General features: G+C 48.6%; 1 protein-coding gene across 1 annotated transcript in view; it reads left to right on the top strand.

Annotated features, from left to right (window-relative positions):
* The window catches only part of LOC129696063 (fibrocystin-L-like), a 168,801-nt gene that overhangs the window by 63,031 nt on the left and 91,742 nt on the right, over nucleotides 1–14,028 (top strand). Inside the window, exons 26-32 of the mRNA XM_055633470.1 lie at nucleotides 115–135; nucleotides 1,238–1,389; nucleotides 2,922–3,044; nucleotides 5,156–5,420; nucleotides 7,022–7,216; nucleotides 9,123–9,287; nucleotides 12,201–12,322. Of these exons, the coding sequence (XP_055489445.1) occupies nucleotides 115–135; nucleotides 1,238–1,389; nucleotides 2,922–3,044; nucleotides 5,156–5,420; nucleotides 7,022–7,216; nucleotides 9,123–9,287; nucleotides 12,201–12,322 (1,043 nt within the window). The remainder of the gene's footprint in view (nucleotides 1–114; nucleotides 136–1,237; nucleotides 1,390–2,921; nucleotides 3,045–5,155; nucleotides 5,421–7,021; nucleotides 7,217–9,122; nucleotides 9,288–12,200; nucleotides 12,323–14,028) is intronic.

Genomic DNA, 14,028 nt, shown 5'->3' with positions numbered 1-14,028 from the left:
TCAGGTTAACCTTCTGTCTCGGTAATGCCTCACTTGTTTCCTTGTCACCCATTTGGATTTGGGATTTTTGTACCCTCGCTCTGCTCCTTCACCTCCTGCACATTGTGGGTTCAGGTCCTACTCCTGAAGCCTGTGGTTGGAGTCCAGGCAGGTTGTAATCTAGTCAGTGCTTGCAGGGTGGTCCGACCACATCCTGTTGGAGCCAACACAGTCAGCACTGATATCAGCACTGTACTGAAATTGTCCTCAAATCCTGTGCAGTCTTTCATCATACAAGAGGAAATTGATAGGGTTACTTTTACATCTACAATAGACAATAGTGGGCCATTCGGCCCTTCGAGCCAGCACCGCCATTCAATGTGATCATGCCTGATCATCCCCAATCAGTACCTCGTTCCTGCCTTCTCCCCATATCCCCTGACTCTGCTATTTTTAAGAACCCTATCTAGCTCTCTCTTGAAAGCATCCAGAGAACCTACCTCCACCGCCTTCTGAGGCACAGAATTCCACAGACTAACAACTCTCTGGGTAAAAAAGTTTTCAGGGTTTGTGAAAATTCTCCCCAGGTGCGGCCATGCGCCACCCTGACCTAGCAGAATTATAGTAGAGATCAGAGGGAAACGAGGCACTCTGACTCTGCCGGTGGGAAGACGAGTAGATGAGAGAAACCAGTGTCAGTTATCAGTGCGGGGATTGTAGGTTGGCCACTGAAAAACACAAGGGCGTTAAGGGAGGTAGATATAGATTTCCTGGAGGTGGTGAGCGTAGGGCACAGAGTGAGGGGCACTGGCAGAAGGACCGGATGTGAAGAGAACACAACTAATTCCAGCCCCCAACGGCGGTCAGATCTGGTCAGTGCTTCCTGCAGTCAGTTGCTGTGATCGGGTCAGAGTTGCCTGAAATTGAGAGAGGTGACTGGAAGTCGGTCATTGGGTCACTGGGAGCTAGTCACGGGGTCATTGGGTGTTGATCATTGGGTCACTGAGACCCGGCTATGGGAATCCGTTCACTAGGGACAAGTCACTAGTAACTGGGTCACTAGGAACTGTGTCAATGGGATTCAGTCACTGGGAGCTGATCACAGGGAGCGATCATTGGGAGCTGGAGAGATATTGGACAAGCAAATGGTGGGCATTGGGGGGGAGAAGAGGGAGGAGGAGAGGGGATGAGAGATCATGCACTGATCCACACTCCAGGCGCTCTGGCCCATTTTGATCTTTGTTTTTTTGTTTTGAAGGATTGCCAGTCAGTGCCTCAGACGTGGAAATGCAGTACAATTTACAAAGCATTCCTGAGATCGGGAGCGTGTCCGTGCAGAGGTGGGGAAGCTGCTCAGATTGCTACTGGAATGTGAAGTGGTTGAAGGCCGGAAAACAGCCCAACCTACAGGTGAGAGGCTGACCCCAAAAAAACGTATTTGTCCGATCTCTGGACAGACCAGGCTGGGACCAGGTGATAGATCTGGTTCAAGGGACCAAATGGCGTTTGCTCCCCCTACCTATATGCCTGTTGTATACATCAACCTCAACACTATTCAATGTTACTGTTGTAATGATCAGACGCATTGGACAAGATGGAGGAATGAGTGGGGGCAGATGGCTGGGCTATGATCATCAGGGTCTCATTCCGCCCCTTGCTTATTATCAGTGAGTCCATTGAAATCATCTTGTATATACATACCACCTGCAGGGGTAGGCAATGACTGTTCAGATGAATCATTTCCTCCAAATTAGCTTGCACGGAGGCCACTCCTTCTTTACCACTAGGTGTAAGTCCTGGAACTCCCTCTCCTCTCTACTGTGGGATTACCTTCATCACAAAGGCTGCATTGGTTCAAGAAGTCGGCTCTCATCTTCGCAAGGGCATTATAACTACATTTAAAAGACATTTGGACAATCACATGGAGAAGAAAGATTTAGAGGGACATGGGACAAATGCAGGCAGGTGGGACAAGTGCAGATGGGGCATCTTGGTCAGCAAGTTTGGTCGAAGAGCCCATTTCTGTGCTGTATAACTATATGAGACTATTGTATAGGACCAGAAAAGTGAATGGTAGGATCCTAGAGAGTGCTGGAAAACAGAGATATCTAGGAATAAAGGTACATAGTTCCCTGAAAATGGCATCAAGGTGGATATGATGATGGAGAAGGCCTTTGACATGTTGACCTTCATCAGTAAGGAATTCAGTAAAGAAGTTGAAATGTTATGTTACAGTTGTGCAAGACATTGGTGAGGCTGCACATGGAGCATTGCGTTTAGTTTTGATCACCCTGCTGTTGGAAAGATGACATTAAGATTGAAAGAGTGCGGAAAAGATTTATGTCAATGTTGCCAGTCGCGAAGACCTGAACTATAAGGAGAGTTTGGATTTTATTCCATGAAACGCTGTAGGCTGAGGGGTGATCTTATACAGGTGCATAAAATAATGGGACAAATAGATAGGGTGAAAGCACAGTCATTTTACCAGCATAGGGAAATCAACAACTATAGGGCATAGGTTTATGATGAGAGGGGAGAGATGTTATAGGTATTTGAGGGGCAGCTTTTTTTCACACTGGGGTAGATGGAATGAGTTCCCAGAGGAAATAGTTGAGGTAGGTATAATAAGAACATTTAATAAAACATTTAGACAGGTACATGGATAAGAAAGGTTCAGAGTAACATGGGCCAACTGTAGGTAAATGTTTCAAGCTTAGATGTGGCATCTGGTTAGGCATTTGTCAAATGATCTGTTTCTGTGCTGTGTGATGTTATGACTCTATTAAGGATGGGCAATAAAATGCTGCCTTTGCCAAGCTGCCTGGATCCTCTTTATAGGAATAAATGGAGCTTCAGCCATGTTTTCCTGGTGAAATTTGTTCTGATCAAATGACCAAAATTAGATTGTGGCATTAAATGTCTGTTGATCCTGTGTTGAACAGGTTAATGGTTCAAATGTTCAAGGAGTCAATGCGCAAGTTATTGTTTACCAGAGGAAGTCTGGAGGGCTGTTCAGGCAGCGGCTGATTGGAGACCTGTTCCGTACCCCGCACTCCCTGCCTCAGGTATGTACAGTAGACTCTTCACACCCTCCTGCTGTGAAATGGCTGGTTGAATCCACACTCCAACCCCCACAAGCCTGTTCCGCAGTTAGTTAGACCAAGGCTAATCCATACTGGAACCCCATTTATACTACACCTGTATTCTGACTTGATTTGGAAACCTACCCTAGCCCAATCCAATTTACTCATTCTTATCCCACATTCCCCAGAATCCCAAATCAGCAATAATCTGCTGGTTTTGATTATGACATTTTTACTTAAACCCTTAGATCCAGAGAATTCCCAGATGGGGGCTATTCCCAGTGAGAAGATTTCCTTCCTAAGCTGTGCAGTTTGACTCATTTCTGGTCTTTCTCCACATCCCCTCGTACTCCCTCCCTCCCCCCCCACCCCTTCCCCACCACCACTGCACCCCAACCTCACCAGCAATCAAATCCCTTCATCCTTTTGCAAGTTAGGCCTCCACCCACCTATGCATATATCACATCTGGAGGGATTGTGAGCAGATTGTTTTCCTTCCCTTTGCTGCTTCTGTTTCCCAACAAGTGCAGGAAACGTGGGTTATATCACCAATGACTATCCAGTACACCCTGAGAGAGAGAAGAATATGCAGACAAAAAACGATCTTGGGTCGGGGGCAAAGATCATCGAGTTGATGGGTGTACACAATCTGTTGTCTCAAACATCAACCAGAAATAGTGGAAACACTCATATGTGTTTAACACTCCAAATCTGAGGAAGGACATTATTGCCATAGAGGGAGTGCAGAGACGGTTCACCAGACTGATTCCTGGGATGTCAGGACTGTCTTATGAGGAAAGACTGGATAGACTTGGTTTATACTCTCTAGAATTTAGAAGATTGAGAGGGGATCTTATAGAAACTTACAAAATTCTTAAGGGGTTGGACAGGCTAGATGCAGGAAGATTGTTCCCGATATTAGGGAAGTCCAGGACAAGGGGTCACAGCTTAAGGATAAGGGGGAAATCCTTTAAAACCGAGATGAGAAGAACTTTTTTCACGCAGAGAGTGGTGAATCTCTGGAACTCTCTGCCACAGAGGGTAGTTGAGGCCAGCTCATTGGCTATATTTAAGAGGGAGTTAGATGTGGCCCTTGTGGCTAAGGGGATCAGGGGGTATGGAGAGAAGGCAGGTACGGGATACTGAGTTGGATGATCAGCCATGATCATATTGAATGGCGGTGCAGGCTCGAAGGGCCGAATGGCCTACTCCTGCACCTAATTTCTATGTTTCTATGTCAGACAGGCATCTGAGGAGGGAGAAACAACATTTATTATTTAAATGTGATGAGGCTTTCTCATTACATAGAAAGAAAAAGACTTGAGAGCACCCAGACGGTTAAACTCTACAGACGATACCTGAACCACTATATTTCCAGTTTTCTCCATTCTGTTCCCCAGATTGCCTCATCACAGAGTTTAGCTTTGGTATTACATATCTAATCAATCTGGTCGACAGCAGTATTAACTCTTGAACAGGCACCCCCAGCCCATGCTGTCAGGGTCTGTGTTAGATTAACACGTCAGTAGCAGAGACTCTGCTGGAAAATTCATCAGTTTCAGCTGGCTCTGTTTCTTGGTTCCCTCAACCTCATCCGGGACTAATCCACCTTCCGCTCTCGATAACAGTCTCATGAAGAATACTTTGCATTTCCTTATGACTTCGATTTGGCCAACATTATTTGGCCCATTGGATTCCCCAATTAATTTTCCCTATTAACTGTTCTCTTGCCATTCCTATCAATTCCCCCAGATTTTACCACCCACTGGGACACCAGGGGCAATTTACATTAGCAATTTAACCTTCCAATGTACCTTTGGGAGGAAACTGGGGAAATGCATAAGTAGAAGGTGCAAACACCATCCAGACAGCACCGGAGATTGGAATGGAACCCATGTCACCGGAGCTGCAAGGCAGTGACTCCCAAAAGCCGCGGTGCGGAACTGCGGTTATCGTTGCTGCCTGGCAATGGCAGCCAAGTATTACAGCCCCCCCATTAATGCTGGTGCTCGTGGGGTTTACAGTGTGAATACAACCTGCAGCATGGTGATGATCAGAACCACTCCGCTGTCATGACATTTCCTACCCAACAGGTGCATGTTTTCATCAACGGCATTCCCAGCAACTGCTCCGGAAACTGTGGATACATGTGGAATTCTGCGAAAACCCCAGTCATTACAGGCATCAGCCCAAGCAGAGGTATGTGCTCAAACCAGGGGGGAATGTTTCCGCTCAGGGGGGTACGTTGCACAAGAGGCCAACATTTCTGGGCTTCCTCATTTCAGACGGAGGTGCGGAGACATTTCTTCTTTCAACAGTTTGTGAATGTTCATTTTCTCTACCGACCGAGCTGTGGAGGCAGAGCCGCTAAATATACTGAATTCAGTGTTTGACAGAGTACAGTAGAGGGGGATGGGGAGAGGGGTTGAGGCAAGACTGGGATTGAATGGTGGAGAAGATTCGAAGGACCGGGTGGCCTCCACCTCCGCTGTTTCATCTCATGTTCTAACTCCACAGTCACCTCCTTCCACCTGCCTTCAGCAAATTCTGGGCACGTCCCTCAGGCTGCAGCCTGTACCTCCTTTACACGTTATGTACATCCGAGCAGAGTGACCATGGCTGAATCCACCATCTTAAATCCAGACCAGCACAAGAGTGCCCTTCCCACAGTGTAACACCCAGTCGTGGCCATACTGTACCATCCAACCCATAGCAAGTCACCTTGTCACCGCCCCCTCCATAACTCCCTTGTCAATTCTTCCCTTCCCTCTCGTACCACCCACTCCCCGGGCACTTTCCCTTGCAACCGCAAGAGATGCAACACTTGTCCCTTTACCTCCCCCCTCGACTCCGTTCAAGGACCCAAGCAATCGTTCCAGGTGCGACAGAGGTTTACCTGCATCTCTTCCAATCTCATCTATTGCGTCCACTGCTCTAGATGTCAGCTGATCTATATCGGTGAGACCAAGCGGAGGTTGGGCGATCGTTTCGCCGAACACCTCCGCTCGGTCCGCAATAACCAAGCTGACCTCCCGGTGGCTCAGCACTTCAACTCCCCCTCCCAATCCCTCTCCGACCTCTCTGTCCTGGGTCTCCTCCATGGCCACAGCGAGCAGCACCGGAAATTGGAGGAACAGCATCTCATATTCCGTTTGGGGAGTCTGCATCCTGGGGGCATGAACATTGAATTTTCCCAATTTTGTTAGTCCTTGCTGTCTCCTCCCCTTCCCCAGTCCCCCTGCTGTCTCCTCCCATCCCCCAGCCTTCGGGCTCCTCCTCCTTTGTCCTTTCTTGTCCCCGCCCCCGATCAGTCTGAAGAAAGGTTTCGGCCTGAAACGTTGCCTATTTCCTTCGCTCCATAGATGCTGCTGCACCCGCTGAGTTTCTCCAGCTTTTTTGTGTACCTTCATAGCAAGTCATGTTGACCGTGTCCAATGTGTAATATCCAGGCCAGAGCAGGCCTTAGTGACCATGCCCATTGTGTAATATCCAGGCCAGCACAGTGTGCCCACATACACTGTGTAATATCCAGGCCAGCATAGTATGCCCATGTCCACTGGCTTTGCCCAGGACAGTATATAGTAACCATGCATGCTGTGTATGTCCAGCCCAGAGCACAGTGACCATGCTCACTCACATTGTAACACCTAGCCCAGAGCAGGTTTAGTGACCGTGTCCACTGTGTAATGTACAGACCAGCACAGAGTGACCACGTCCACTATGTTAAGTCTAGTCCAGGGTGGAGTAAATGTGTCCTCTATATAACGTCCAACCCAGGGCAGGGTGACTATGATCATACCCACCATCTTACATCCAACCCAGAACAGGGAGACTGTGATCTTCCCCACAGTAGAACGTCAAGCCCAAAGCACAGTGCAAATTTACACCCTGTAATGTCCAGCCCAGAGCAGGCCGCAGTGACTGTGACCAACGTCTAACTCTACCCTTTGCTCCTGCAGGTTCGGCTCTTTCAGGCACGGTCCTGACCATCTCGGGCTACCGGTTCGCCAACAGTTCAAAGACAGACACTACCTGGGTTGCGATTGGGGAAGCCAATTGTACGATCACGAGAGTAACTGGTGAGCTGATGCTGAAAACCAAAGGTGTCTTTGTGGTGTGTGGGGGCGAATCACTGGACTACTGGCTTGCCACGTGTACAGGAGGCAGAGCTGAGGGCTCCTTCCTATGCATCGGGAGCAGCCATTCGACAGTGCAGTCTCCAGCAGCTGAGAAAGGAACTGCAGAAGGGTCCCGACCGGAAACATCATCTGTTCATTTCGTCCACAGATGCTTCCTGTCCCGCTGAGCTCCTTCAGCACTTAGTGTTTTACTCTCAGTTTCTTCAGAAGCATGGGCGGAGGTCATAGCTCCAACACTGGGTGTCGTTTCTGCTCCCTCATGCTATTCATATGCTTCACTTAGTTCCAAATATTTCCACAGTTCTCCTTAGAGGATGTGATGGTCCCTGCCATTCCCTGAGGCAGACCATTCCATTCCCAAACACCCCGTGAGTAACAACATTGCTCCCACGGCCCCTCCTTATCAACTGAGGAGCAAAGAATTGAGAGAGTGGATCACTGGTGTTTTTGTTTCCTTAACAAAGAGCTTTTATTGCATAATCACTTACAAAATACTGCACAGATCAAAACTGTGACAGGACTTCTGCAGGGATCTGGGACGATTTTTGCTTGTGATATATACACATGATTTGGACATAAACGTAGATAGGTTGATCAGTAAATTTGCAGATGACACCAAGATGGCTGGGATCACGTGCTGTGGGGAAGGCTGTCAAAGTATACAGCGGGATATTGAACGACCACAAAAATGCGCAGAGAGATAGCAGATTGAGTTTAATCCAAGCAAATGCGATGTGCTATACATCAGGAGGTTGTACATAATGGGAAATTATGCAATCAAAGGCAAGATCCTTAACGAGGGCTTTTAACCGAGCAAAGTATTCCACTGTGACTGAATGAATATAACCAGACATAACATGACTCCAAAGCGCACTGGAGATCTTAACAGCGAAATAAGGCTTGTTCAAAGAAAACAAAGTCCTGCATTTTCTCGAAATCTGAAATTAAAACAGAAAATGTTGGAAGTACTAGTAGATTTCTGGAGAGACACAGAATTAGTGTTTCAGGTTAATAATTGTTCAACAGAACTGGAATAATTCCGAGATTAATATATTTATAATATGGACAAGGAGGGGTTGGTTGTGAACACAAGGGAAGGTCAATGATAGGGGGCAGAATGGAGCACAAGATAATAGTGCAAGCGGAAAGGGAGCAGTAGTGGGGACAAAATAGAGGAGCCCAGAATATTAAAATGAAACACGGTAAGAAACACAGATACATAGAAATTAGGTGCAGGAGTAGGCCATTCGGCCCTTCGAGCCTGCACCGCCATGCAATATGATCATGGCTGATCATCCAACTCAGTATCCTGTACCTGCCTTCTCTCTATGCCCCCTGATCCCTTTAGCCACAAGGGCCACATCTAACTCCCTCTTAAATATAGCCAATGAACTGGCCACAACTACCTTCTGTGGCAGAGAATTCCACAGATTCACCACTCTCTGTGTCAAAAATGTTTTCCTCATCTCGGTCCTAAAAGATTTCCCCCTTATCCTTAAACTGTGACCCCCTTGTTCTGGACTTCCCCAACATCTGGAACAATCTTCCTGCATCTAGCCTGTCCAACCCCTTAAGAATTTTGTAAGTTTCTATAAGATCCCCCCTCAATCTTCTAAATTCTAGCGAGTACAAGCCAAGTCTATCCAATCTTTCTTCATATGAAAGTCCTGAATCCCAGGAATCAGCCTGGTGAACCTTCTCTGTACTCCCTCTATGGCAAAAATGTCCTTCCTCAGATTAGGAGACCAAAACTGTATGCAATACTCCAGGTGTGGTCTCACCAAGACCCTGTACAACTGCAGTAGAACCTCCCTGCTCCTATACTCAAATCCTTTTGTTATGAAATTTACAAGCAGCATAATAGTTTTATTGGTGATTGATTGATTTTAATGATGTAATTTTGCTTTCATTTTATCATTAGATACTGAAATTACTTGTCTGGTTGGGCCAGGCTTCACCACAGTGTCCCCACTCACACTCTACGTCGCTGAGCTTGGCTTTGCAAAACACTCAGGCAACAGGATGTTTACTTTCACCTATGAGCTGGAGGTTACCGGCATTTTTCCTTCTGAGGGCAGTACGGAAGGTAACGATTACAAAATAGGTGGATAGCCATTTAATTAATCGTTAAAGTAATAAACTGCTCCATTCAATAATACTTAAAACCTCAGCACAAGCAGTGGACAGATACTTAAAAGAACTAAAGACCATGAATGTCAAGTTTAAAGTTTTAATTGAACTACATTTTGTGTGGATTTCAGCTCTATTCAATAGATTAATTGAAAGGACAAACAGTTTCTGGCATTAGTGTAAAACTAGACTAAGTGCAGACCCGTTGGGTCTGCTCTCCCAACACAATATTCCACCACTCACCCGTTCCCCCAATGCAACCCATTCCCCCAACGCAATATTCAACCACTCACGCATAGCCCCCAAATGTGCAGGAGCAGCTCATTGCCCATAATCCCCAGCACTCCCTCTTCTTTTCCATCTCCTCCTCCCCTCCCCAATCCCTCTCTCACCTCTCCCTCCCTCTCCTTTCCCCTACCCTCTGACACTCCCTCTCTCTGTAACCTCTCCCCTCCCTATCCCCCCACCACTCCCTCCATTCCCCACCTCCCCTACTCCTTACCTCCCCCTATCTCCCCCACTACTCCTCCTCACACCCCCCCATTGCACTCCCCTCCATCTATCCCCCATTCCCTACCTCCCCCACTCCCCCGTCCTCTCCTATTCCTCCTCTTCCCCCACTCTCCCTCCTCACCTCCCCCACTTTCCCCCATCTCCCTCCCTACCCCCTCCTCTCCCTCAATGCCCCCACTCTCCCTCTTCACCTCCCCAGGATCTTTCCCCTCTCCCCCCCCTTCCCCAATCACTCCCACCCTACCCTCCATAACTCCGCTCCCCTCCCTCCCCCCCCATCCCTACTCTTTCCCCACCCCATCCTATCTTTCTATCCCCCCTCATCCCCCCCCTCACCTCCCCCTATCCTCCCCATATTCCTCCTCACCTCCCCCTCTGCCCCCCTCTCCCTCTATTCCCCACTCCCTACCCCCCCCCTCACCCCCCCCCCCCCCCCCCCGTCCTCTCCCTCTATTCTCCCTCCATCCCCACCAGACATGAGGCAGGAAAAAAATGAAAAAAGAGACAGAGATAACTGCTATCTTTGCTAATAATACCCAGACCCTACAAAATGCAAATGGTTTTAAAAGTAGACAAAAATGCTGGAGAAACTCAGCGGGTGAGGCAGCATCTATGTGCGAAGAAATAGGTGATCTTTTGGGTCGAGCCCCTTCTTCAGACTGATGTGGGGGGGGGCGGGAGCGGGAAGAAGAGGCGGAGACAGTGGGCTGTGGGACAGCTGGGAAGGGGAGGGGAAGGAGGCAGACAGCAAGGATTACCTGAAATTGGAGAAGTCAATGTTCATACCGCTGGGGTGTAAACTACCCAAGCAACTTATGAGGTGCTGTTGCTCCAATTTACGGTGGTGCTCACTCTGGCCATGGAGGAGGCCCAGGACAGAAAGGTCGGATTTGGAATGCGAGGGGGAGTTGAAGTTCTGAGCCACCGGGAGATCAGGTTGGTTAATGCAAACTAAGTGGAGGTGTTCGGCGAAGTGATCGCCAAGCCTACGCTTGGTCTCACCGATGTAGAGCAGTTGACAGCTAGAACAGTGAATGCACTAGAAGAGGAGGTGCAGGTGAACCTCTGCCGCACTTGGAAAGACTGCTTGGGTCCTTGGATGGAGTCGAGGGGGGAGGTAAATTGACAGGTGTAGCATTTCCTGCGGTTGCAAGGGAAAGTACCAGGGGAGGGGATGGTTTGGGTGGGAGGGGACAAATTGACCAGGGAGTTATGGAGTAAGTGGTCTCTGCGGAAAGTCGAAAGGGGAGGAGATGGGAAGATGTGACCAGTGGTGGATCCCGTTGGAGGTGGCGAAAATGTCAAAGGATTATCTGTTGTATGTGACGGCTGGTAGGGTGGAAGGTGAGGACAAGGGGGACTGTCCTTGTTACGAGTGGGGGTGATGGGAAGTGAGAGTGGAGCTACGGGATATAGAGGAGACCCTGGTCAGAGCCTCATCTATAGTCGAAGAGGGGAACCCCCATTCCCTAAAGAATGAGGACATCTCCAATTCCCTGGTGTGGAACACCTCATCCTGGTTGCAGATGCGGCGTAGACGGAGGAATTGGGAGTAGGAGATAGAGGGCTTACAGGAAGCAGGGTGGGAAGAAATGTAGTCCAGATAGCCATGGGAGGTAGTGGGTTTGTAGTAGATGTCGGTCAGTAGTCTGCTACGTGCGATGGAGATAGTGAGGTCTAGAATCAGTAGGGAGATGTCGGAAATGGTCCAGGTGAATTTGCGTTTCTTAAACAAATGATTTTAAAATATCTCTTTACCCACCATGGCTAAAGATTACAAAGACTTGCACATTACAGTGCCTTTGCTGGTCTCCTGGACTCCAGTGAATCACTGCAGGCAGCAGTACAATATAAGAAGGGTGTCAGCTTGCCCGATGGCAAGTGGGCCCTTGATGAAGTGGGCCCCCTATATCAAGTGGGCCCCTGATGAAATGGGCCCCCTTTGTCTCCTAGCAACCAATATTTTTAGACCCAGTCTGCCACTGTATAAGAAGCTCACTGAATGGAGAAAAATAGGATTCTGGTGCTTTGAAATGGGCAGCCTGTTCTATGAAGTACATCTGGGGTTGGAGCCAAATCTTGCAGACTGGTGCCAGAGAAGACATTTTCTCCCAGAGGCAATGGACACCTGAACAGGATTGAGCAGGTGGTGAGGACTGGGGTCAGTGCAATTTAAGACTAGATGTTAGGGCTGGTGAATTGATATTGGCTGTGGCGATGAGAACAGGTGGGAGAGGTGGGTAAATGGTAGAATAGCTGGATAGTCAGTGAGAGGCAAGACTGGAAATTGGAGCCCACTTTGCATCACATCCACTGCCCTTACATTCAGAGCACTGTTTCTGCCCTTCTGTTTCAGGTGGAACCATCCTGACAATATCCGGCTCCAGTTTCCCTCCCGACATGGCAGTGCTGATCGGAGAGAAAAACTGCACACTCCTCACACAATTCCTGTTCGAGATAACCTGCAGAACTCCACCTGTGAGTGGGTGGTCGTCCTTGTAGTGAGGGGATGCTGCAAGCCAGGGACGGAGGCTGGGTGGGGTGAAGGGGTTGTGTGTTGGTGGGTCTACTTTGGGTTGAAGGGAGAGTGGGTGAATGGGATGGGAAGGAGAGGTGAGTGGGGTGGAGAGGATGTGTTGGGGTGGAGAGGGTGGTGCCAGCATGGGTGGGTTGGTGGAGGGGTGTTTAGGGTATGGTGGCAGAGGTGGTTTGAGGGGATGGGGTGGAGAGGGTGTGTTGGGTGGAGGAAGTGTGCATGGGTGGAGGGGTTGAGGGGGTATTGGGGTGGAGTGGGGGGTGTTGAGGTGGAGGGGTGAGTGGGTGGTGTGTGGTTGAAGGGCGCTTGGGTGGAGGTGTGTGTGTGTTGGAATGGAGGGGTGATTGGGGTGGATTGGTGTATCGGGTTCTAGGGCAGTGTGAGGTGTAGAAGGGATAGAGAGGGTGCATTGAGGTGGAGGGAGTGTGTTGAGATGTGGAGTGGATTGGAAAGGTTGTGGGTTCTGGGGTTGGTGTGTGGGATGGAGGTGGGCATGTGGAGTGGAGGCAGTATGTGGGATAGAGGAGTTGGGATGGAGGAAAGGTGGTGGGTGTAGGTGTGAATGGGCAGAAGGGGTGTGTGGGTCAGGGTGACTGGGAGGAGTCAATGCGTGTAGTGTAGATGATGTGTGGGTGGTGGGGTTGCGGGTGGAGTGGAGAGGGTGGGATAAAGGAGATGGGGTCGAGGGGATGGGGTGGAGGGATTTATTGTTTCTGACCTGTGCGAACCTGTCTCTCTTCCCCCTCACCCTCCACCCCCTCTCCCTGTCCTTTTACAGACTAATGAGTGTTAGGCTAGTGTGTTGTTCATCCAGGGCCAAACAGTCACTTTCACTGGACAGCTTCCTGCCTCCTCCTTCACACTAGTACAGCAAGCTCACAATCCCACTGGGAGCATAGTTTGGAACTATGAATGCGAAACTCCCAGCATTTTTTAATCATCACACCTAACTGAGTGTGAATATCTATTCCACAAGTTTACACTATGTCCTGCTGCTCTGCAGTCTGGAATAGCGCAGAGATAGATTTGCTGCATTATGTCACCAAAGACCCGTGTTCAATCCTGACTAGGGGTGCTGTCCATACGGAGTTTGTTCGTTCTCCCCGCTTGGGTTTTCCCGGGGTAATTCAGTTTCCTCCCACACTACAAAGACGCACAGGCTTGTAGATTATTAGGTTTGGGTAAAGTTGTCCCTTGAGTGTACGATACTGTTCGTATAGGGGGTTTTGGTCAGTGCAGATTTGTAGGGTCGATGGGCCTGTTTACCGCAATGTATCTCTAACTAAAGATAAACTAAACTACAGTGTGTGTGTAGTTTAAATAAATCTGTATAAAATAATTGGGATTTTAGCAATGAAATTAACCCATTTGTTACGGGGAGCGTGTGACGATGTTTAGGCTTTGATGTGCACTTGATGTACTGTGTGGGACCTGAGGGGTTACCTCTGAACATAGACCCCCATCATCACAGAATGATTCTCTGTAACAACCATTTCCTGTATCCATCCATCAGCCCTGTCACAAAGTGCCCTAAAATATAATAATGATGTCAAGGCATCATAAATGTTGGTTGAAATGGGAGCTGCAAGGGGAATTAAGTCAGTTGGATGTCATAAATTATAGTCTCAAGCCGTTCGCTGGTCCTTAA

This window comes from Leucoraja erinacea, chromosome 4, assembly GCF_028641065.1.
Source record: "Leucoraja erinacea ecotype New England chromosome 4, Leri_hhj_1, whole genome shotgun sequence".
In the NCBI taxonomy this organism is placed as follows: Eukaryota; Metazoa; Chordata; class Chondrichthyes; order Rajiformes; family Rajidae; genus Leucoraja; species Leucoraja erinaceus.
The sequence above is the reverse complement of the archived record's forward strand: the minus strand, read 5'-3'. Positions and strand labels throughout refer to the sequence as shown.